The sequence below is a fragment of the Trachurus trachurus genome, assembly GCF_905171665.1.
Source record: "Trachurus trachurus genome assembly, chromosome: 20".
NCBI lineage: Eukaryota > Metazoa > Chordata > Actinopteri > Carangiformes > Carangidae > Trachurus > Trachurus trachurus.
In genome coordinates this window covers 18917931-18943986 of record NC_139911.1, presented here as the reverse complement: position 1 = coordinate 18943986, position 26056 = coordinate 18917931, and the positions used below count along the sequence as shown (strand labels likewise).

General features: G+C 41.3%; 2 protein-coding genes across 4 annotated transcripts; both read right to left on the bottom strand.

Moving 5' to 3' along the window:
• Nucleotides 1–1601: 1601 nt before the first annotated feature.
• klhl34 (kelch-like family member 34) lies at nt 1602–7533 on the bottom strand. 2 transcript variants are annotated; one of them, XM_083995402.1, is made up of 2 exons: nt 5394–7533; nt 1602–1732 (listed from the first exon to the last, which is right to left on the bottom strand). In XM_083995402.1, the coding sequence occupies exon 1, from the start codon at nt 7194–7196 to the stop codon at nt 5406–5408; it is 1791 nt and encodes a 596-aa protein (XP_083851528.1). In that variant the 5' UTR covers nt 7197–7533; the 3' UTR covers nt 1602–1732; nt 5394–5405. The 2 variants fall into 2 exon arrangements, with proteins under 2 accessions (XP_083851528.1, XP_083851529.1); XM_083995403.1 differs by lacking the exon at nt 1602–1732 and having other exon boundaries at nt 3029–7188; nt 7349–7533.
• Nucleotides 7534–10315: 2782 nt separating this feature from the next.
• Nucleotides 10316–24558, bottom strand: smpx (small muscle protein X-linked). 2 transcript variants are annotated; one of them, XM_083995418.1, is made up of 7 exons: nt 24521–24558; nt 24326–24428; nt 24069–24181; nt 20149–20208; nt 15654–15740; nt 14216–14378; nt 10316–11108 (listed from the first exon to the last, which is right to left on the bottom strand). In XM_083995418.1, the coding sequence occupies exons 4-6, from the start codon at nt 20182–20184 to the stop codon at nt 14223–14225; spliced, it is 279 nt and encodes a 92-aa protein (XP_083851544.1). In that variant the 5' UTR covers nt 20185–20208; nt 24069–24181; nt 24326–24428; nt 24521–24558; the 3' UTR covers nt 10316–11108; nt 14216–14222. The 2 variants fall into 2 exon arrangements, with proteins under 2 accessions (XP_083851544.1, XP_083851543.1); XM_083995417.1 differs by lacking the exons at nt 24069–24181; nt 24326–24428; nt 24521–24558 and adding an exon at nt 22686–22858.
• Between the last annotated feature and the right edge of the window lie 1498 nt (nt 24559–26056).

Sequence of the window (26056 nt, the reverse complement as noted above, 5' to 3'; positions counted from 1 at the left end):
TCAGAGGAGGACGCCTCTGTGCCCTCATGTCACATCAGTCCACAAGCTGATTGGTTATGCCACTCCAGCTGGCTCGGGGGCGGACGATACGATACGCTGATTATAAAGTATATGTTAGCTTTTCTGCTCTATACCTATGGATATAAGGAACTGACACATCTATCCCTTTTGGTCGACCAGTCACCAGACTCCTCGATGTGGACAGGCCTCACAATAGTGTCTTCATGAGCTGCCATTACACTGTACTTCATCCTGCTTGTTGTGCCATGTTTATACTGATTGCACAGTGTCTAATAGACAGTCTAATAGCCTCAGAGTGACACATTGTATCCCATCAAGCCTTATACTTGATGTCTATGATGATATTTTTCTGTACAGTGAGTGTTACGGCAGAGAACAATAAGCACAGGATCCTTTTTAAAAAATAAAATAAATTAACTAATCCCAGTTTCTATCTAGTTTTAGAGACTTTTCTTTGTGCTGGTTTTGGTAGAACTGAATACTGTGCTGGGCTGGACCTGAAGCATGCACACTCTATACTCTACGACCCATATAAAGGAATAATCCACCCCTAAGAGCTCTTTAACGCTGCTGACTTATATTTAGACACAGTTTATGTTGCGTTTAGGGACCCATCTTGTGGTACAGGTTGTTAGTTATTTTAGCACATAACTGATCATGGTCATAAATCTGAGGAGGATTTTTCCCTCTCGTCCTCGTTGTCCTCATGCGGCGTCCGCAGCTCGCGACCATGTGACGAGATCTGTATCTGGATCAGCTCCACAGGCCTTTGAGTTGACACCTGGCTTTCGATAAGCGTTCTTATTATCTCAATTGTTCCTACATTGTGATCAGATCTCACCATGCAAATCATGTCTAGACAGGGTTTGTGTGTGCGCGCCAGGTCATCGGAGGCTCTGCCACCGGATGGATTATTTTCATTTTTTGAAACGCACGCTGTGGAGAACGACTGGATCACCGCTGCTGCAGCTTTTAACTTTTGTGGAGCAGCTCTAACTTTTTGGTTATAAGACGGTGATTTTTCTCTACATTTGTACATTTAAATGTTATGGTTCAAAACACTGAAGCAAATCCCACTGTGTATCAAAACCTACTTGGCAATAATCCTATTTCTAATTCTCAGTTTGAACGTGGAGGCGCTAAGTAAATTGCACTTACACTTGGCTGAGATCCGGCCACAGTGCGAGCCAGACCAGCTTACATTAATGTGTGAATCCTGTATTTCCATTAAACCACCTCAGTCTCATCTAATATCTATTGATCACATTGCCCTATACCCACTATTTACCTTTTTTTATTATTGTAAACTGATAGCCTACATCGTTTCCCAGTGTTGGAGTGCAGCAGCACACAAACAAAGCACCTTCAAAGGAGGAGACTGGATTCTTGCCTCAGGATGTTTTTTTCTGGCTTTAATGGGCAACTTCATCCTCATCATAACACCTGAGATACAGTCACCATGGCGACCAGAAGTACATGAGACAAAAACAAGGGGTGGAGGTGCTCGGGTTTGGCATAGAACAGCATCCTAAAACACAGACTCACACCAAAAAAAAAAAGAAAATCCAATTAATTTTCACTTTAATTAAATTAGAAGAGCAGAGCCTTCGTCAGAAAATAACTCCTGACAGTTTCATTGATTTTTCCGTCAGCAGTGTTAAAGTCTCCACGGGGTGGACTTCTCCGCAGAGAACAGTTGGCTCTCTGTATCCTGCATGCCACAGAGAGAGGGAGAGAGGATGAGGAATATTTGCATAGGAATTGAAACATGGATCTAATAAAAATATATTAGTTTGTTATTTGTACGCTGCTGCCAAATGACTTGATACTCAGAGACACTGCACAAACCTATGAAAGCAATCATGCACACAATTGCACACAACACACACACTGATGATGAGTGCACAGAAACACAGTTTGAATGCTCTTTCTATGCTGCTGCCCGTGGTTGGTTGTAGTAGCATGTCTTGTTGTAGATAAACACAATATTCCTTTTTCTGTTTTTGTGTTTGAAATCTCTAGATACAGTAGATCTCTCTTTGTAGAGTGCAAACTAAGTGTCTTGGATAATGTTCTCTAATTCTATCAGGTTTTTTGGGGGGACAGACTGTCGTTAAGTAAAGATTGTTTAATTGTTGAAGATATAAATTATGGTTGGAAAAAAATAACAGTATTTATTTACGTGATGAATCTACGTGTTCTGTCGGAGGAAGAGGGCGGATCAATAAAGTTTGGTTATTTGGATGAAGGTGTTTTTGTGGTTTGTTTTTTTGGGGACTGACATGATGAGTGCCAGTAAAAGCTGCTGTTCTTCTGTCTGAACTTCCCTGCAGTGGGACTACGGTCTCACCAGCTGTTGGTTGCAGTTGACAGTGTTCACTAACATCGTTCCTTCTGATCCGTGACCAGTATTGACAAATAGTTTTGTACTCCACATTTTCTCTTTTTGAATTATCTTTAAACTCCTCAGTCCTCACTTTGCATGTAGGTGCTAAATGCACCTCAATTGAAGACAAGGAGTTGACCTTTTCTAAAAGTGACCGTGGAACTGCATAAACCATATTTGGACAGCAAATGAAGTTGATAAAGAACAAATTAGAAAAACGTATCTAAAAACTTAGGTTTATTATTTATTTTATGTCAGAAATAGGTGTTTTCTTGGTTTTACACTACAGCAAATTTATTATTATTATTATTATTTTTTTTACTGTTCGTACATTTACTGTACCAAAGTCAAGTTGTGCTTTCAAAACAAACTTGTGAGACATCACGATTTGAAGCAGACCATTGCAATAGCTGTCCTTTCTTCGTCTAATAACAGATTGTAAAGACTGTAGTCAGAGAAATTTTTAGCAATACAAGAAGATTTAATGTTATTTTGTTAAGATGACTCTGACTAAGACTGTGATAAATTGAATAAACACACCATAACATTTCAGTTTGACAACGTTTTATTGGTATGTATTATTCATAGAATGAATTTTTGAAACATTCTCCAGTGGTTTATTGATCATGTCCTGTAGGTGCAGTTTATTTGATCCATCAAAATTCACAACACATATGCATTACTTTATGATAATAACCAATTGGAATGTTTAATTATACAACATCTGCATAAAATCCTTACAATGTTTTAACAGTAACAGATAAAATGACTGATGTAGTGCACATTTTAAGTTTCCTGTATTTAATAGATTAGAAGTTATAGTCCCCACTGTGCCTCACTGGAGTTTTTTTTTCTCATACAAGAGGTCCAAATTTATTCTGCATGTAACATTATCTTCAAACATAATAAAACATGTTGAATAAATAACATTTATGCAGACAGCACAAAATGTATTCAGGACTAAATGGAAGTAGATACAAGCACAAAAGCCCATGAATAATGAATTCCAGCAGGTTACCTCGCTATTAGCCACAAATCATGCATATGATTTCCTGCTAATGCTTCGTCTACTCTGCAGCTTTAAACCACTTTGTCCATTTGGTTGGCAGTGCAAATAGAAATGGGAAAAAACAAGACAGAAAAGGGGTCACTCAATATCTTTGGTTGACTTATATTTCTATATCTTCTTGACTACCGGTATCTTATAGAAAACTTTAATTATTCATCGCCAGCAAATAAACAGGAATGAAACTTTTATCTACAACTTCTATAAAATATTCAGCTTAGCTTTGCTGTTGTTTTGTATTTCAAAGATATCCTCCTCTATTTCCATCACCTTATCTCCTGTTTTGACTTCCTCTCTGTTCCTTCTTATGTGTGATAGCCTCCTCTGCTGTCTGGCTCAGCTCTGTCCTGAAATCTGTTCAAGAATTACCTTCTTCACCTCTCCCACAGTCATTCTCCAAATCCCCCCTTATCTCTCTCCTTAGAGCCTGTTTCATTTCTGCTTTTCAGAACAATTTCACATTCAATCACAGGAAGAGTGCTGGTTGAATCACCAACTATCTTGCTGCTCTCGTGATTGCCTGTCATTTTAGCTCAGACTTTAACCTTATATTACTGATACACTCATAATTAGCTCTTAATGAAAGTGTTAGTCGGAAAAAATGTATTTACTAGCCTATAAATTTGTCTAAATCACTGAAAATAAATGTTCCACATTGTTTCAACCACCATACTTAGACATGCAATCAACCCAAACACACTGAAATGCACCTTTTAGCCTTTTGTAGGTTTAAACGTTTTCTTCAATCATTGCTCACCAATAAACCAATTTAGGGAATTCATTGTCTTGACAGTATTCATGAAGAGGGTTTTACCATTTTGTACATTAGCTAGAAGCAGGAGATGGTTAGCTATAGCCTAGCATAGACTCCCTACTCTCAAAGGTCATAAAACAACAAGTAGCCTAGGCTACTTGCAGTTAAAATCCCTAATTGACCTATCTTTGGTTAATATGTTCAAAAATACAATGAATTGTACGTAGTTTTACAGGAACATAAAATAATCCAAGATAGCCCCCCTTTTACTGTAACATGTCCTAAACTAGTTAGTGATATTAGAGTTAGCTTAGCATATTCTAACGAGGGTTTGCTTAGCAAATAAAACAGAGCTAGGGAAAATTAGCCGTATCCGTCAAACCAAAAGTTTGAAAGAACTGTCAGCCACTTCTTAAGATCATTGATTAGCATGGTGTGTGTGGTTTGTGTAATCCACAAAAAGAGCAAATTGTAAAAACTTAAATATTTTCAGATTTAATAAACTGTAGGCTACTATTCTGCACTTTAATTCCCCAAAATGTCAAACCATATAAGAAGTAGGCTATTGGGGGAGTAGTTTAGCATAAAAACTGGAGGTAAAGACAGTTTTTAACTTGTCTCTACTAGTCTGTTGTATGTTCTATTTCTGTACCAGAATAGTGCAACAATGACAAGTCATGGTTCAACTGCATATTATGTGTTTTATGCTAAGCTAACAGTCTCCTGGCTCTAGCCTCATATTTACCCTACAGACATGAGAATGGTGTCAATCTTCTCTCAGCAAGAAAGTGCCTATTTCTCAAAATGTCAGCCTAATGATGCACACCTGCTCTCCTCTAATGAGACACGACTGGAGACAGCTTGAAATATACAGTTGGAGTTGGAAAGTAGAGCTGTCAGGGCTGGGGTGGATACACATTTCATCTCTGACAACCCAGTTTCATTCCCCAACCGAGGCCACAAAGCTTTCTACTGTCTAGAATACTTTTAGTTCCCTATCTTCTGCTGTTTAGTAACCTTGACATGCAAAATCTGAGAGCCCAAGCCACATCATCACCACAATATGCTCTGTTCTCAGCAGTTTTAGGATTACTTTGCACCTACTTGTAAGTGTAAAAGCTTCAATATTGGCATTGTATTACATCATTTGTGAAATGTTTTCTCACACTGTGTACACTTTAGTCTGGTAGGGGCAGCAGTGTACACTCAGTGCCAGTGAGAGGTCTAGGAAGTTGGCAGATCTCTCTCCAGCGATCTTTTTTTGTGTCGTACTCCAACACGCTCTTCATGATCACCTCCTGGCCGTCGCTCCATTTCCTCCCTCCGAATACCAGCAGATTCCCAGAGGGCATCGTCACCATCCCGTAGTTGAAGGAACCGATGAGAAGCGGTCTGAGGCGAGTCCAGTGGTCCGACTGCGGGTCGTACCGTTCTATATCGCAGAAAGGTTCGTACATCCCCAGCAGGGCGTAGATGTAGCCGTTGGCGGTCGCCAAGCGGTGGCTGAACCTGGCGATAGACATGGACGCCCTCTTTTCCCAAACTCTACCCTTGGGGTCCCAGTGCAGGAACTCTCTGCTGCTCTCCCGGTTCTCATCCTGGTTATCACCCTGGTTACTGCCACGGATGCTGCCCTGACGACCCCCTGACACGTAGATGCTGCCGTCGAGCGCGATGGAAGCGTGGCCGTAAAGAGAGCGAGGCATCGGCGCGCCTCTCCTCCACGCTCGTGTGCTCATGTCAAAAAACTCAACGGAGGCTTTGGAGGTGTGTGTGTCGGCGCCCGATGGTGTGTATCGTCCCCCGATGGCGTAAATAACATCCTCCACCACGCAGCAGGTGAACCGCGCCCTCCTCTCCAGCATGGACTCCACCTGCTCCCAACGGTCGAAGCGAGGATCGTACCGCCACACCTGGTTGGACGTTGCGGTGGTGATGGATTTTTTCCCATCCTCGTCTCCCTCTTTCACTTCCTCCCCTCCGATCACAAAGACGAAGCCTCCCACTGAGCACACGCAGTGATTTCTCAGTCTCAGCGGGAGACGGGAACTCAGAGATGAAAACTTCTTTTCCGTTGGATCGAACACCAACACCTGCTGTTCTGGGCAATCGACACTAGACCCTCCACCAATGAGGACCACACGATCGGGGGATCTGAGCATTGACTGCTTGCTTTGTCTGATTGGCTGGGCTGAACCCATCCTGTGGTACTCCAAGGCACGGGTCAGCTGACTTCTGATTAAAGGCGTTGCCATGGCTCTGTGGTTGAGGTTGGCGAGATCTGACGGGCAGACCAATCCGAAGCGCAAACGACTCAGCATAAGATTCGAATTCAGCAATGGGAGGGGTCCGTTCTCATCCAGCCAATCGAGTGCCAGCTTTATTAGCTCCACCTCCTTGACGCCCGGTATCTCATCGGCGTCGAGCACCGCCATGAGCGATTGGACGTTCAGCTCAAGGAGTTCATCCCTGCTCTCCTGCAGCAGTGTCCCCATCTCCATAGCGATGGTTTGATTGGCAGCATCAAATGTGTTTGATAGCGCGTGGCGATCGGCCAGGTTAGCATAGCTGCAGCAGCTCTCGGAGCTTAAGCCGTCAATCATGAAGCGTTCGCATATTGACACAGCCGTCTCCACTTGCAGGTACCTCGCCGCTTCCAGGACAACGGGAATCGTCGAGGGCGATACACTGAGCCATCCTGAATACAGGAAATCCAGAATAGCATCTAAACCCTCAGGTGTTAACGCCGGGAGGGTGATGGAGCCGGCTAATCTCTCCGTAGTAGTGTCTCCAAACAGAGCCCAAAAATACTCGCTGGAGCTGGCTAAAAGGGCACGATGACAGGGGAAGGATACACCGCCGGCCTCCAGGACGACATCACACATCTTACTCTGAGACCGCAGACGCTGGAAGCCGGAGAGAAGTCCGGTTCTGTGGGAGGAACTGTAGAGGCAGGAGTAGCTATCCATCCAAAAAAAAGAAAGAAATGGAAAGAGGTAAAGGAACAGAAGTTAGAAGGAGGGGGAAAAAAGAAGATGAGCAGCAAGTTAAAGAAAGAGCTTAGTCATGAGGAAGCAAGGGTGCAGCAGCGAGAGGGAAACGTCGAAAAAGATGCACCCACCGAACTGCATGACAAAAAAAGACAGTTAGACACTGGCAGAGCAGGATGGGATGTTGAAAGCAGGAAGAAGGGAACAAGAGGAAAAAAGGAAGGAGCAAGTAGAAAAGAGAAAAGTGCGTGTCCTTAGTCGAGCTCTCTCCATCTGTGTTTTTGTCCGGCTCTGTCTGCAAGCGGCGAGCATGTGACACCATGATAGGGAGGTTAACAACTACCAATCCTGTGACCCCACCCCCTCACCCCCCCACCGCCCCACCGCCCGCCTCTGGCCCTTAATCACAGTCCGTCCCAAAGTCTCCCGTCTCTGTCTGTGATATCCCAGGTCTGTTTCTGTTTGCTTCGTGTTTGTCCGCTGCCCTTTTCTCTCTGAGTCCGGGAGGGACTATCCAAAATAACATGCATCCAACATACACACACTGACCCCAGGCCAGGGAGGAGATGCAGGATAAACACATTGAACACACACATATATAAAGTGCAAAGGGAGCCTGGCAGGGGTTTAGTGTCTATCCCGGCAGATGAACTCATCAGTAAATACAGCTGCTTTAGTCTGAGACCAAGATTCTAGGGCACGCTGGCATGACACCTATCTGCGCCCTCATAGCCGCGGCGACAGGAATAGAAACACACACACGGCTCAGAAGATTTCGGCGCGAGGGACGCAAACTCACCGAAGTTTTGCCAAGCTGTCACATATTTCACATGTGTCAGGAGTAGCACATAACGTTTGGTATTAGAGTAAGCTGTGACCTTTGGGGAGGCATTTAACCTCATTATGACCGGCTGCGAAAATCACGCCGACGGATGTCATGCTATTATTTTGGTGCAGAGATACAAGACGGATAGAGGTGGATTTGTTTACGGTGTCAGACTACATGTTGTCCCGTGTGTTTACGGTCGTCTGACACACACAACTGAGCTACCGTTTTACACTCCTAACAGTACGTCGACGTGGAAACATTGCTTTTGTCGCGCTTCCATGTCTTTTGCAGCATTCTCCGCAAAGTACATTTTGTATGATTTATGATCATCGTCTCTGAATAGATGCTGGCTCACGCTCACGATGTGTGCGTGTATGTGTGTGGGTGTGTGTTTGTTTTATAGGAGGGTTACACTAGTTCAAAATTCAGCCTCAAAAGATTAAAAAACAGACTCACGCCTTTTCTTTTCTTTTTTTTCCCTAACTGGAAAGTGTTTTTAATCTTTCCCACACAATGTCAAATCCTCCCGTATGGTTGTTAAAACACCAGCAGTGTTTCTCTCCCCGAGTCGAATAGTCCACCGTGACCTGATGGGAGGCTAAACTTAGCTACAGCTGCTCCGTGTGTGTGTGTGTTTGTCTGTGTGCAGGAGGACATGTGATGTGATGATAGATATGTGGTCTAATGAGGCAGAGATGTGTGTGTGTGCGGCTATCCGGAGCGGGTTGTGTATAAGTGCAATGGCATGTGTGCATTAATGTGGCATTCCTCTGGGTAACAGATGGATTTTGGAGGTTTAAGTCAGGATAAGTATGACTCCATGCACGGATGCCACTGACTCCTACCTAAAAGCCAGTAATACCTTTTATATATGCACATAATACAAGATCATTACACTTGGAGATACCAGGACTTGTTGAAGCTCTTCGGGCGCTGCAGCTATAACTAATAACGAGAAAGCTCTCCAAGCAACACAGGAAAACATGAAGGTTTAATTTATTTTTGTCAGACTTTTCAGGTTATTTAAATTTGCCTACAGTAAATGGATTTTTTAATCATCATAGTACGTATAAAAAGTCTTGCTCTCTTTACTGTCAATCTCTCCAACACCCACAGCAAAAAAAAGAAGCGTCTCGGCCAGGAAATAATCCATTTTAATGGTGTCACATTAAAAACTTTACTGTCATGTCCTGTCATCTCATCTCTTTGTCAGCTGATACAGTCGTCGACTTCACCGGGAAGATCTTCTCTTTTTCTTTTTAACATGACGAGGGCGACAACAAGACAAGAGTCTGTAGCTGTGTTATTCAGCCAGGCTGTGTGGCAGTGGTGAGAGCAAAAAGATAATGTCAGCATCCTAACATGCTGACGTGTAGCAGGTTTAATGTTCACCATGTACTGTATCTTAGTTCAGCAGTTTAACTCACTAATGTTCACTAATTAATGATAAACTCAACGAACAAATTGTGCTGATGGGAGTCTCATTAGTTTAGCAGGTATTAAGTCATAAATCAAAGCGTGGGACAAATTAAATTTTTCAGTTGATGGTACAGGAAAAAGTCTGAGGATCATCACATTTATAACAGTTCATCTTTAAGGGAACCTGAACGTACTAGAGATGGTTGATGTGATAGTTGAGATATTATACAGTGAAACTCATGTTAGAGGCAACACAAACTACGTAGATGTTCATATAATTCATAGTAAAAACTTTGAACCACCAGTGATGCTTAGGGTTCATCCTCTGGGGAGTATGAATGTCTGAAGCAAACATTATGTCAATCCATCCAGTAGTTGGTGGGAGATTTTAGTCAGAACCACAACCTCAATATCATGGTGGATGATTGAGGGTGTCAAACTAATTTTAGTTCAGGGGCCACAAACAGTGTAATTTGATCTCAAGTGGGCCGAACCAGTGAAATAATAGCACGATAACCTATAAATTAAAATAACTTTGTGATTTCCCCTTTGTTTTAGCACATTATTAAGATGTTTACAGTTAATGAACTATCCTTTTACAAAACATATTATGAATAACCTGAAATTTCTTGATAAAAATATGTACAATTTCAACAATATTATGCCACTTCTGTCTTCTACGTAATTTTCACACTTGGCAAATTCATACTGAGGGCCGGATTGGACCTTCTGCCGGGCCAGTTTTGGCCTACGGGCCACATGTTTGACACCCCGGCACTAGAGGGTTACCAAAATCATAATGATCTATCCTCTGGAGACCACAAACACTCCAATAAAGTATTTAACTCTGTTAGTCTAATTAACTATAAACACTTCAATGGCCAGTAATAAACAGCAAAGATTGGAGATTGTGATTTTTAGAACCATCTTGATTTATTGCAGTATTTTCCTGAAGATATTCATCATCATTACCCTGAAACAACAACAATAATTAGAATTTCCCCCTAAAAAGTAACGCATTTGAACTTAAATCCCACAAACTGAACAACATTAAGAAAGGAAATAACTTAATAGAAAGCCTCGGTATAAATCAGTGTTGAATAGTTGTTGGAAGAGAGTTGGTCGTCACAGAGTTAGAGGGGGATCACAGTTGATTGTGTCGACTGTCACTAAATTAACCAGACTTAAAAAATAAATAACAAAACAAAGAATATCCCTTTAATGCAGCACAACTCACACACTTCCTAAAGTCCAGAGTAAAGAGTCTCAGCCGCAGCAAAAACAAATTCTTTTCTTTACAAGACTTTTTTGCAACAATAATGATTTAAATTTGGATTTAGTGACACAACCGCATCGACTGACATGGTACATAAGAGAAACATTGTTTGGTGTTTCAGTGTTTCACCCTGCTAGACCGACTGCAACAGAGTTTGTTGGACGCCTGCTTCTCGGTGGTGGTATGGAAGTTAAACGCTGGACATTCTGTGCAGACGTGGACTTCACAGGAAGCTGTTTGTGTTCTGTGTCTCCCAACGTGTTTGGATTAGCTTGTTGTTTGCTAGTCTTCAGTGGCAGTGGGCAAGTCTGTGTCTATGAAGATTATCTGCTCCGCTCTCCGCCTGGCCGGGGCCGGCTGGGGGATCCTAGAGGAAGAATACAGATAAAGACACGGTGAGGGATTTCTGCTATCTGCGGCCTCGGGAGCCGCTGACCCCTGAGAGGCATCGGGATGCCGAAGAGAGAGAGAGAGAGAGAGAGAGAGAGAGAGAGAGAGAGAGAGAGAGAGAGAGAGAGAGAGAGCCAGGTCTCTGCCTTCATACAGGCCCCCGTATAAGATCTGGCTGATCAATCGCCTGCTTTCTGACTGTGCTTATCTCTCTCTTGACCTTTTTTCCATTTCAGTTTTCTCTGCAGGGCTCGATCTCTCTCGCTGTTTGCCGCATTTTTCTGCTTATTTCCATCTCAAAAGAGTGGAGTTTCAGTCACAGAGGCTCTTCTCAGAGTGGCAGCCTTCATGTTTGACATCGGTGGATGAAGCAAATAAAGGAGCTAGAGGTTTCGCTGGCTATGGAGCACGATTGAAAAGAGATGAGGTTAAGAGGGCAGCTAATGCAGAGGGCTGAGCTGAAAAATCACGTTCCCATGATACCGGTACATGAAATCCCATAATTAAATACTAGTTAGCTTCGGTGACCCTTTCAGAGTTGAAGCAGTCGTGCTGGCCTGCAGCATACAATTAGAAATCCTTCTCCTGTTGTGGTTTTGTTTTTCAGCTAATCTGCCTAACACTCTCTAGGCCAAAAGCACATAGAGATAGTAAATAAGTAAAGATAGTAAAAACAAAAGTACTACTGTTGCAGATATTCACATTGCTATGATGTTTTTCATTTTGTGCATGGCCAAAAGTACGTGGACATCCCTATTTACTTGTATTTGTATATTAATGCCTATTAGAAAACGAATAGTTATTTTCTTATAATCAACATTTCAGTTTGTTCTTATGCAGTTGTGAGACAGTAGATGTCCATCAGAAAGACAAATCAGGTGGTGCTTATATATTTGCACTAAGTCACTTTCCCCATGTCAAAGTAACTCAGAAAATAGTATGTAGTAGTTAATATATCTTTCCAGTGTGGCTCTGCCTCAGAGAAATGTGTTTATAACTGGAGCTTGCCTTTATTTCCACTGCTCTCTCTCTCTGTGATTTATCTCCGGCACAGCACACCCACCCACATGGTTTGGGGCAGGGCAGAACAGTCGCAATGTTTGGATTGTGGTTTCTGCGTCCCGCTGAGAAAGTCACAGCACAGACTGCCCCTCAATACTCACGCGCAGGTTTTTTTCTTTTTTACAAAACACACACACACACACCCCAATGAAATATAAATATAGCGACTGACTCAACCCCTCCTGCCCACACACAGAGGCATCAACACACACGCTGCTTGACCCAAACAAAGGCTGAGCGGCCCACACTGACTCCCTGTGGTGAACTACAACCACTGCATGTAATTATAGTGGAGAGAAGATCTGCATCTCTGCATTTACCACACTGTTACACAAACACAGTGTCTTGTTACATTAGACATAAATAGCTTAACTTTCTTTATGTGAAAGGTCCCAAAGATAATCTATGCTAAATCACTTTATAAGCGCATATTTTTAGCTCCCCTTATGTTAAAGGAAATAAAGCGAGACAATTGCATTGAAAGGACACTATGTCCTATATTTAATTTTAATTTTTGGATTTTTATTTTAGATAAAAATATTATAAATATATATGATAAATACCGGTATATAACATATAAACATACAAACACGCCTGTATATATGATGTTTTTATTATCCGTGCAGTGTGTTGAAGGTTCATGTGTCTGACCTGTTGCTCTGTCTGTGCACATTAATATTTATTATGATGACAGGGAAGTTAATTCAACTGAATCTAAATAATTAATATTGTGTAGATTCTCAGCTGCGCTTGAAATAAACCTACTTTCTTCACATACTTTAGTTCATCCATCCAGGGGGTTTACAATACATTTCTGCGTTAATTGTGAGCGGTGGGACATTCTGAACACAGAGAAAGCACATTTAATCATACTTTATCTATCATAGTGGATTACCAAGCAAAAAGTATAGAACTCTAAGAAAACAAACCTTCTTTTTATTATACACACAAGTGCATACTGCATAACAATAACCCTAGGTTTTTGTTTACTGAGATGAATTAACCTTGGTGTTAATTCTTTCTCTACTGAATATAATTTATGCTCTTAGGGGGAAAAATAAGGTTTCAGTGTTAGTGTGCGCTCGGGATTGAGTTAGAAAAACATATTTGGACTTTTGAGATTTCTGCTGTCACCCCAGCACAGTAAAGATGAATTGTTTTTCACTTGGGGTGTGTATGGCATTTTAAAAAAAGTCCCAAATACACAAAACACTGTACAGGGGATTATAGCCAACAGGTTTACAGCTTCAACCTGACGTAGTCGACTGGGGCTTCTCCGGTTTCCATGTTTATGTGAGTGGCGGTGAGGTTGAGAGTTTTACAGCAGCCTGCACTGCACCGCCTCCATGAGCTGTCACTGTTATTGCTGCAGATGCGGATCATGTTGAAAGCAGCCGGACTAAACCCCCTTCCACTTCCTGCTGTTTGTGTAACACCTGTTTGCACCTGTTCCTTCCTGTTCACACACTGGGTTCGTCTCCCTCATGGTTTGTGTCTACTGACATGACAAATCACCCTTAATCCATGGTACTGCTGAGACAATGAGACACTTTGAATTGGACACTCGTCCATCCAGCCCATCCCCACACTCCCCCACTCCGACGTCCACAGTGGAAAGTAGACATCCAGCTTTTCCCTTACAGAGTGTGGGGAATTTAATCTGTATATTTCTGACTTTTAGCACTATTCTGACCACATTCAGCTGTTTCCACAGGCTCCTCTTTCTCTTTGTATTTGTAGAGTTGGATAAGTTGTTTGCTGTTTTCATGCTTGTGGCCTGAATTTGCATCATTCACAAAGAATTGCTGCCTCGGGTTGTAAACTCATCTCTGTGCTTCCTTGCTGTAGTTTGGTTCTGATTTGCATCTTGTTCTTTGGACTCTTTAATCCTGCCCTGCCTGCACTGCACTAAAAAAAAAACTGTTTCAAATATGTCCAAATACACACACTGAAGGTAAAATATATTATAACAGCAGTGGGCTCTGTAGGAAGAGGAGATTCTGGGATGTTTGTTCCACCTACCTATGTATTATTCCTTGGTGACCCATCGTAGTTCACTCTTTACGTTCTGCAGCTCTGATAGGTTTACGGCAGGCCCGGGCAGTTTGACCGCACCAGGCAACGCCTTCTTCTCCTCCGGCGTCTGGGCGGCAGCGCTGGTCTGGTCTGGTGGTGGTGAATGAGGCTAATAAAAATAAGAACAACAACAGTTCTGGACAATAGCCTCATGGTTCTTCAAATCACCGACCTCACACCAGTGTCTCCCTCTGTGTTTAAAACTGTATTGTTCAGAAACTGTAATTTTAGGGTTAAAGGGATAGTTCAACATTTTGGCAAATTGGCCCATTGCCATAATCCCTATAGTTTTAGGAGTAGGTTCGTTACCTTTAATTGCCGGTGCAATCTATCTTTAGAATGGCGGAGCAGAGCCGCAAGCTGCTCAGAGCTACGCTACAGAGACTAATGGGATTTCTTTGTTTCCCTCATCAAACTCATCAAATACACAATCCAACAACTCCAAAACGCTCTCGTGGACAAGTTTTGACCTGCACATTGGGGGCAGTTTTTCGCCAAGCAGACTCTGCATTTGCCTCGAAAACAACTCTGTCTCGGAATGTTCTGTTATTATCTCATAACGTGGTGAATGTGCAGGTCACAACTTGTCCACGAGAGCGTTTTGGAGTTGTTGGATTGTGTATTTGATGAGTTTGATGAGGGAAACCAAGAAGCCTCTGTAGCGTAGCTCTGAGCAGCTAGCGGCTCTGCTCCGCCATTCTAAAAATAGCTTGCACCGACAATTAAAGGTAACAAACCTACTCCTAAAACTATAGGGATTATGGCAATGGGCCAATTTGCCAAAATGTTGAACTATTCCTTTAACTCACTATTACATAACAACCTACAAGAGCAAGTGTTGCATTGTTCCGACCCATAAGGCTAAAATACAGTAACTACAATGCATGACTGTTTATTATAGATATAGAGTAAATGGATTTAAGGGCAGTAAACACAAGTCATAGCAGTAAGTACAAGTTGTTGACGTTTATTTTCTTTTATAAAATGTTATTATGTCACTGAAATGTACAGTTCTAGAGAAAATGCCACTAAAACAGCTAATAACACAGCATGTGGTAGGTTGTGTTGATGTTTTACCCATGGGCAATATGTTAACTGCATAATTGTGTCAGGTTTTCTTATTTCCGAAACACAACTTGGGGGTTTTGGTTTCACTTTGGCTCTTTGAATAAGCAGGGTGATGCAAACGGAGAAGTAGATTTGAAAGCTGTGTGTTTGAGGCACAAAGCAAGCTGAAAATATTACTATTAGATCACTCATGATTAAAGGAAAACAAAACAAAACAAAATCAATACGCAGAATAAGAATATTACGTTTTTTTTTATGTCAAATTCTCTGTCACTTTCCTGTGTGTGTGTCTGTGTGTTTGTCTGTGTTGTCTTACCTCCTCTGTGTCTACTGTCTCCTCTCTCCTCTTTACAGGATGTCCCGCCCCTGGACGCAAAGCCCCCATCGGGATGTTCAAATTAGCCTGACGGACATCGAGAACAGCCAATCAGACACTTTCACTATCACTTATACTAAAAAAAAAAAAAAAAAGAATCTGTCTCTATGTCTCTGCATATATGTGTGTGTCTCTGTGTATATGTGTGTGTGTGTGTGTACTCCTGCTGTTTCCTCAAAAACCCTTATTTATTTGATTATGACCAATATTTCCTGGTTATCATCATGTCCTTAAAAAGGACTTGTGTTTTTATGAAAATTGGGACACACGCGCATATGCACACACACACATCCACACACACACACACACAGAGCTCAGAGACCTGCCTGCTAACTTGGTGTTCTACTGCTGCGTGCCCTGACGTCCTGTCACTTGGAGTTTTGGTGTGTTTTGTATTGTACTGTACTGTAATGTATTGTATATATGCTCATATTGTACAGCTGTACAGACAGGAAGTGTGTTGTGTGTGTCGCTGAGGATGTTGAATATTGTTCTATGAGAGAGTTTTTATTTTTTTCCCCCAGAGATTAAGGTTCAAAGCTTCAGGGGGGAAAGTTGTAGAAGAAATCGCCTCATTCGCAGCATGTTTGCTCAGATTTGTACTGTAACGTTGCTTTGGCTGGGATCGTTTACTGTCTCTATGCTTAGCTAGCTGTTAGCATGGAGGGATCACTGAACGGGCCTAAGGGGTCATGGAGGAATCCCTGGGCCGTGGGCTTCTCTTTGACTTGACTGTTAACATTCGTTGTTGGAAAGTCAAGGACCATAAATAGACCCAATAACCACCAACAGATAAAATACAACAACAGCAAGATGCTAAATAACCACAAAGCTGCAAAACAATAGCATACAGGACTCAAAACTTGACTTTAAAGCGACACAAAATGACCACAACGAAACTCAAGACGACCACAAAGGGATGCAAAACGATTACTAAGAGAGGAGAAGCGAGTGCGGTTCCTTTGTTTAGTGTGTCCTTTAGTCTGGGGGGCCTTTTCCATGTTTGTGCCCAGGGGCCCTGTTTTCTTATGAACCATCCCTGGCAGTTTGCAATTATCCTCCAGCACTCTGCTGTGCACAACCAAAGATTAAAGGAATAGTTCACCCTCAATTGACAGGTCATCATTACGCTCACCATTAAATATACCATGAGAAGAGTTCACAAGGAAATAAAACATATACACTTACTGTAAATTAAACACTACTGACATTGCTCATGTGTTGTAGTTCCATCTCAGCCTGCGTCGTGACAAACCTGCAGCTTAGTCTAATTTATTTCGCGAAAAAATGAAGGCTGTTGATAAAATTACAATCCAAACTGTGTGTTTAACTTTCCAAACCTTAACCTTAAACTTCAGGTTTCCAAAATCTGGATAAACTGTTAACAGCCAGATCATTGGACAGTTAGTGTTTGTTACCCTAATATAGCTGTGGCAGTGTTACCCTGGTATTAACAATGATCTACAGTTTTCCCACATTTTATTACCTGACCCATATGCTACAGTACAGCGATTAAATCTAGATGTGCTTTCCCTGCACTATCCCACACATCATTGGGTTCCCACTCATTTAGGCTGTATTTCTTATTAAGAGTCTGACATGACTGAAAACTAATTGATGCCTGGGTGTTACAGGAGAAAAATATACATACAAATATCTAGAACACAGCTGTTATATAAAGTGTATGCAATTTGTAGTCTCCTAAATCTTCTCGCATAGCACACTAAGTGTTTTATAGCCAAACAACCGCACTAAATATTTACGCCAATCACGTATGAGCAAATGCCAGTGAAGAGCGTTAGTGTAGTAGAAAAGTAAATACTGGACCAATATGGAAACATTTGGAGACAAATTTGCAGAAGCTGCTTGGGGAAATTTACTGTCTTGTCTTTTGGAGCCACGGCATACATAAACTTGCTGTTACGATGGAACTACAAAGAGTAACTTGCTGCATTTCTGTCGATCCAATGAACGTTACTGAAGGTGAACTAATCCTTTAAGCTCAAAGTGTTTTGTGAACATGAAGTGAGCGTCTAGATAAGAAGTCAGGCCCCAGACATTTAGGGGGCAACAGGGTACTCGAGCGGGATGAAAAGGAAGCAGCCTGTCAATCACTCTTTCAGTCCCAGACCATAGTGCCCTGTAATCCTGACCTATATAGTTGGGCAGGAGAAAGTGGCTGTTTTTCTTTCTTTCTTTTTTTTCAGCGTAAATAAAAGTCAAAAAGACTTTGACTTTACTCTTAAGGCCTTGATAGATGTGAGATTTAGAGCCACTGGCCAAATAAAAGTCAAGAGACTACTTCTATTGCTGCAGTGCATTTGCTGATTCTAACAGCTGTTATGGCTCAGCTCTGTTTGGTGGTTGGTGGTTGCTTTCACTTTTAGGGTGAAATTGTTGGGAAACTGCGTCCAGTGTAAAAGCTGAACGTCAGATATAAGTTACTATTACTTCGATTTCAAAAGCATAACAAAAGTTTTAGATTGATTCCCCACTCTCCAGACAATCACTACAGTTTCCATTTAATTCTGAATTTTATTTGCAATTTGCAAAGCTGTACGTTTTCAGTGGCCTCTGTCTTCTTATGGTTAATAGCATTCTTTTAATGAGGTTTGATGACAGTACAAAATTAAACTATTATGTTAAGGAAGGCTCCAACCTTCAGGATTTAAGAATCTGCCACCAAATCCTATTTAAATTTAACCTTGCAATGCAAACAATAAATAAATAAGGATGTCTTGGTTTGGTTTTGGCATCCTTTAAATTTGGGTATTTTTTTTGCATGTCAAAGGAAGATGCTCTGAAGGTGAGACACTGAGAGTCTTTAAAGAAATCCTTCTTGTACTGCATCAGCTGAAACAATAACAATTGGTTTTCTTACTGTAGTGATTTAACAGTAACTAGGAGCTGTCTGGAAAACAAGACCTCAGCCAATAATTGGTATGCTTTTGAAAGTGCTGAAAAATAAAATAGATATATAATATATAAGATTGGTTATTTTATTGAACATGGAAAACTACTAGCATAGACCTTGGGAGATTTTTTTCATTTCATTGACAATATCATTTATTTATAATGTGAAGCTGTGCTGCTGTTCTTCTTTGTGATGAACTGAAACCAATGATGGAGACTGAACTAAGAACCTCATGTTTGTACTGTACTGGTATTTAAAGACCCTCTGTCCCGATGCCTATCCCATGGTTAGACATGAAAATGAGCACAAAGAGAAGAGAGACGACGTGCGCACACAAAGCCATTACGACAGAAACAAAGACGACTCTGCATCCCTTCGCCTCGCTACAACTCTGCACTAACAAAGCCTTGATTCTGGATATGCACAGTCACAACTCTGTATTTGCCTTTGCCAATAAATACTTTGATGTGGAAGCACTTCTGTCATCTGTGGTCTACATTTGTAGCATGATGAAACCGTCTTTGCATGTTGTCAGGTTATATAAGTAGAAGTAATAAATGATCCAATGAAGGTTAATTTTCCTGTGTTCAGCTAATAGGCAAACACATTCACGGTCCATTAGTAACTAAATACATTTACTTGTTCTCTACTTTCAGACAGTCATATTTCACTTTTACTATACTAACATGTTACTTTAAGTATGTTACTTTTCCTTCACTGGCAATAGATGACTAGTCTATGAGATATGTTACTGCAAAAATCACATCAACACTTTTTCTGTGCTCTATTTGTTTTATCAGTGTTCCATCAGAAGGTATGTTTTTGAGAACCAAAAAACATCTCAATTTAATTTTGTTTTACATCTCCTCTCTCAGGCCTAGCAACGACAGGTTGATCGGTCAAAAGAAAGGGGGTTCTGAGCCCCTCTGTTTTCTGAGTTGTTGTGTAAAAAAAAAAAAAAAAACAATCTGCAAGGTCTTTTTTGGTGCAAGGTTTTTTTTGTTTTGTTTTTTGGTCCAGGTGGGCAGGGCTTGGGCTATGGCTGCTAGCAGTGACCTCTTTGTGACCTCATAAAGTTACAGAAATCCTGACGGCTGGTTTTGAGGCTCAGTTTCTCAATACAGGCTGTGTACATTTATCTGTGTACTGAGGTTTTGATACTTTCATAGTAATAATATACATGCAGAACCAGTTGTAAAATGCACATATAAATACCCTGATTAATCAATATAAAATAAGGCAGTAAAAGAGTTTTGCCATTATTTTTACTTGGAATTTTGCATATACAAAACCTATATTTTTAAGGCTGAGATGGGAAGGTCTGAATACTGTACTTCCTTCACCACTGTTCAGGGCTAATATTTGGTTTTAGAGTCACTGTTACACACACACACACACACACACACACACACACACACACACACACACACACACACACACACACACACACACACACTGTAAAACCAAGCTCACCCACAGAGACAGCTCATATTGTGCAGACGGATGAAAAAATGTCTTTACCTGAAGGGCCTTGACGTTGGACGAAGGTTTGGACATAATGCCCCGGGTAAGTCCACTGACCTGGAGGAAGCATAGACCACAAACATTCAGCTGTGTGTATTTGAGTGTGTGTTAATGTGTGTGTGTGTGTGTGTGTGTGTACTTTGGGGGCATTGGGACTCTGTTTCTGTGGTTTTAAAGGCCTGGGATAGCATTTCAGTTGCTTAGCGACTCTTACAGAGAGAAGCAGGTGGAGGAACTGCTCTCTGAATCATTCATGAGAGGGAGACAGAGAGACACAAGGGAATGTCAAAATAAAAGCACAACTCTCGCCTCGATTTCAGCAAGAGCGGTGAGACTTTAAGTACAGTCATGTATATACTGTAGGTGCACTGTGTGGCAGGAGAAGTGGTGAGTGCATGTGAATCTAAATCACCTCCACACCTTCTTTTACTGGCAGTCTCCTGTTGGGGGATATTTGCATGTCAAATATTGTAACATTTTGTAGCATATTACCAACGTCATACAGTAAGTAAGTGTGAATAAGATCATTAGGCTAGTTTGTTGCTGAAGAGTGTGAGCAAAACTGAAAACTGCATTGCATGATGCCTGAAAATGATTCTTTTTCTTACACTAGCTCATGAAAGTGTTGGATATACATCATTTTGACATGACAATGACAACAACAAATAGCATTTTGATCCAATTTATGATCTAACTTAACCCCGATTTGTTCCCACATCCATCTTTCTCACTTTATAGATAGAGTGCGGTGAGAGAATTAAGACAATACAGAAGGTACAGTGGTGATTACGTGTGAGCAGATACTGTTACTTTAAATATCTAAAAATTAGTACATAAATATAGTTTAATTTTAATTGTAACAAAGTCATTCACTTCCACATTTCCTCTCATCCTCTTTTCAGTTATTTTCTACTTCCTCTCTCCTCTGCTGCTGTTTCACACATCAACACTGGCCCAAGTGGTTCCTAATCGTAGAAGTTTCCATGGCCTATTTATCTTATCTTTTACGAGCCCAGAGGACCAGAGAAACTGAGAGAGTCTCCGGCTCTGGTGCTGCTGCTATACTGCGGCTGCTGCTGCTGCTGCATTGATGGCAGTGCTTGGATACTGTTGCCAGGGTGTTGTTTGTGCAACAAAATACAGTAAGAGCTCTGCCGTCCTTGACGTGACAGCCAAAGCCTGGACACCCCCCAAAAATACAACACGGCCGCGCTCGCAGACACACACTCGTGCTCACACAACGTGGTGGTGATATTTTCGTTGGCCATGAGCAGCAGCTGCCCTTTGAAGCCTGACGAGCCCTTTCACTTTCACACAATACTCTGTCGCACAAACACACTTCATGACCACAGGTACAATTATGCCTCATGCTTTAAATAATTCAAATATCCCAACTTTAAAACCCTTTAATCCTCGCTGCTAACACCTCTCAGAAACACTGGGGTGTGTGTGTGGATGTAGCCTATGAGGGGCTGTGATGTCAGAAAGAGAGCATGAGTTGCAGATGCAGACATGATCTGCCTTGTTAAAAAGCATAAAGCTGCATGGGTACTTTTTTTTTTGGTCCAGACATAAGTAGCCTATTTGAAAAACTTTTGAATGGATTAATAAAAGTTTATACTGACATTCATGGTCCCCAGAGGATGAAGCTTAGTATCTTGAGAGCTGTTGGATATAGATTGCTGTAAAATTCACTGCAAATAGCCTACTCATGTTTCCTAGAGGATCAATTCTGATAACTATCATGACATTCCCATTACCCTCAGTTTTACTTTGTATCCTTTGCTAAAAGACTGAGGTAAGTGAGGTGAATTCAAATATCAGCTACACATCAGCATGTTTGCATGCTGAATACTGTTAACATGGTTAAACAGCAACATGAATCGATCAAGGTCTATCTCTGTGGCTTTATAGGTTAGTTATTCCTTCATGCCATAGATGTTCATTGTCTTTCAAAGACATATAGACCTAAAAGAGCCAGTATTTTTTACAATATACACATTTGTTTTCTTGGTAATAGCCTATTGTACGTCTATTGCGTGTATAAGCCAAATACCATACAGCCTACTGTACCTTGCCATAAGGAATATGCAACAGAAAAAAGTAGCTAATTAAGTCTATTCAAGTGTTTTATAAAAACTAGTAGTGCATTATCTTGTGGGAAAAATACTTGAACAGTGCCAACTTCAGAAAAACTGGTGGTTTCCAGGACAGAAATGGGGGAATAAAGACTATTTATTGGCTGGGAAGCTTAAATTAACCTGTCTTTAAGCTAGGCTACTCCATCTTCTGTCCCTAGCTTTATATTTCTACTGTAGGACATAACGTCAATCTCATCAAAAGGCTTCTATTCCAAAATGTCTGTTAATAGGAATAGTTGGTGTGGACTGTAACACACAGGTGTTCCACATGTCATAGTGTTCGTTTTGATTGTTCCATTGTTAAAATTACAGTAACGTCCGACCTGCCAATCTAAATTACAACATACCCGTCGACTGCACACTCCCAAGAGAGACAAAGTGGATGTAACTTACCTGTTGCTGACACAAGACTGAATCGTCTGACACTTGATTTTATGCACACAACTAGACTTCTCTTGCTTGGTCACTTATACTTTCTTTCCTCTCTACTTTGCATCTCTCTATTTTCCTTTCTCCCTTCTTCACTCCACCCTCTCTCTCGTTCTCTCTGGCCGCCTCGTAAGTGGTAGAAGGATTCCTCTCATATCTGGGATTTGTTCTCACTATAAATAGACGAGTGATACACAGAAGGGACCTGCTTTCTATCCACACACTCACACACACATAAGGACACACGCAGAGACGGACCAAAACACAGTCAAACAGTGGCATGGGGCACTTCTGTCCCTACTTCAATATTTAAGCATGACATGACAAGTAGGTTCTGACATATTCCAGTAGAGGAAGACTTACTGTACATGACCAAAGTTCATTCAAAAAACTGGCCATTTAAGCATGAGAGCAGAACTTTATCCTCACAGCATATTCACAGATACACAAGGTTTATAAAGACACTAAAAGCCCCATATTTAAGGTTTTTTCGTAGGGTTTTAGTTAAATGATGGTAAAAATGTTCCAATATGACAAAAAATATCAACCAAACTTTATTGAGAAACTCTAACATTCAAGTATGAAAACCTGTAAAACCATCCGCCCACTTATTCACAACTTTCTAGAGAGAAAAGTAGGCCCACATTCCCTGATCTGAACATCTTTACATCTTTTTTTATATAATAATGTAAGTGAAGAAGTTTAAAATTAATAGAATAATGTTAGGCCGAAAGGTTTAAGAAATTTTTCAGGATGAAACCACACGCAAAACCAAAACTGCATGCTTATATATCTACAAATATTAAGAATTAAATGGGGCAAAGGGAATTGTTTTTCCGCACAACCAAAGCTGAATCAAAACTGAAAAATTTAACATCCAGCTGCTCATATCCTGGCCTATTTGTATTTACTTTGTTTTGAGAATTTTTTAAAAAGCCATTTGTTTTTGAGCTGAAATAATGTAAATCGGGACCAAGCTTTATTAAAATGCTTGAACATGTAAAGGTGAAACACAAAACTGTCTCCTTCTGTGAGATTCTACAATGTGTACAGTGGCATGTATGCTCCTTTTCAAGTCCTGACACTTCAATCCTGACGCATCAATCCTCAAAACACTCCTCCTAATCATAGTGACTAAAATGGCACTGCCCTATTTCTGTTCTGTCACTCACTCAAACACACACACACATAGACACACATACCCTTGCGCACGCTGAAGTAATTACGCTGGTATATCTACTTTTAAACACTAATGCATGACCACGGCCCGACAGCGATCTCACAGGGTTAAAGGTGTATGTGAATGCATGTGTGTGTATGTGTGTGTGTGTGTGTGTGCTCTCTTACCTCCTGGCGTGCGTGGCTGCTCTGCCCTGCCTGCGCTCCCTCTGAGGTTCTCTTCAGCTACCTGACCTGTTTCCGCTCGGCCTGATTGGCTCGGACAGACAGGAAACTCCTCCCTGAGTGGAACCCAACCCAGCATCAGAAAAGCAGAATGAGTTTTCAGCCTCCCTTCAGTGTGTGTGTGTGTGTGTTTCTGTCTGTGCATGTGCTTCTATATATTTAAAGTCTCGTGTAGTGTGTGTGTGTGTGATTCCACCTACCTTTCTCTCAGTATGTCACTGAGCTGGTCCAAAGACAAAGCAATTCACCTTCATAACATCAAAGCACGGCGATCTTCGCGTTCGCCCTATGAAAATTAATCCCCTGTGTTCCCAGGTAGTAAAATGAACAGAGTCAAACTGTGGGCTTGTTATATATTACAAATTATGCAAATACAGCTCAGACACTGGTCCTACCTGTCGACAGGGGCAGTCCTAACCTCTCCCTGATAAAGCTGAATCATGTTGCCCCTAGGTAGATGAGGTTTCACAGGAAGCATGTGGCCAAGCTTCATTAGGAAAACAACAGCACATAAACACAGTTGTCGTGCTGTAATCACAGTTTGAATAGTTTGCTACTTCACATTTTTCGTACACTGTTGTGAGATCCCTTGGTCTATGGGCACAGACAGTCCACTGAACCCTCCTCCTTTAGTTTGTTGCGTCAAGTGTTGGATGATTTACATAACTGCAAATGTGTTTTGGTAAAATGCACCCTAAAGCAAAATTAAATGACAATACCTCATACACTTCACTTTCCCATGCTGATAAAACAGACTGCATGCATTCCCAGTGTCTGCATTATTTGGGTGTGATGATGTGAGAGTCTCTCTAAACTCATTAAAAGAGCATTTTAGGAGAAGAAGCTCAGTTTAAGGTCGGGACAGCTAGGTTAGGGGTGGGTGAGCTATAGAGCTATAGGAAAGGATTTAGATTAGAATTTAAATTGGGTAATAAAAAAGAGGCGTGGAGTGATGATCTTGAAGAATAAATTAACAAATGCAGCCAAGTGAATGATGAGGTGTGAGCTTGTTTTCTTAATAGTTCGTTAGTATATCCCATGTCATCATTACACTGAATTCAAACATGTATACTGAGAGTCTCTGTTGGACATTGAGGTGTGACCACGTCGATATGAAGTCCATCCGCACACAAAGCTTCGTCCAGGAGCAGGTTTATGTTCCCTGTTCACATTTATGGCTTAATGAGTCAGCCCCGGAGCAAGTTTCCGCGTTGCATCTGAGTCAGGCCATACACATTTATTGGTGTCCTTTTACCCTCCTGACCTTTCTACTGGGACAAAATCCAATATCTGGACGCACTGTTGCCTTTTTATCGCCACAGCTTAGGGAAAGTAGCTGTGCAAACTCTGATTGATTGTTCTGGACTCCATTTTTAAGGTCTGGTAGCCTACTACAGTAGGAGCACAGTCTTTCTTTCTTTCTTTTAAATTCTTGTCAAGTTACCAATTATTTCCTGTCAATAACTAATTTATTAAACATCTTTTTAATGCTGTCCCCGAAATTACTGTTAAAAATACCTACTACTAGGGCCTACTACTACTACTACGTTACATTGGTTGTAGCTGCTAAAGACTTACAATGTTTACAATTAGCTACCTAAATGGTCTAAATTAATCCCCAATGTAAATTGTATTTAATATCTATTTTAATATATTGCTAGGTGGGAGTAAATTAAATGCAGCCTATAGCCTATTAAGGCCACATCATGTTTGTTTTCGTCTGGACCAGGATATCCCTGGTTTCATGGGCCAAATCTCGTCTATATACAGCATGAGTGTCACTCGATGTAGGTCAGACTCGAGCCAATGGCCCAGCCTGATGTTTGGCACAAGTTAAATTTTGCTGTCTATCCTTCCAGATTCGGTTTGAGAAGGGGTGAAATCTGTAGTTGTAGTTCCTCTAGTTGACCACTAGGCGGAGGCAGCGAGGC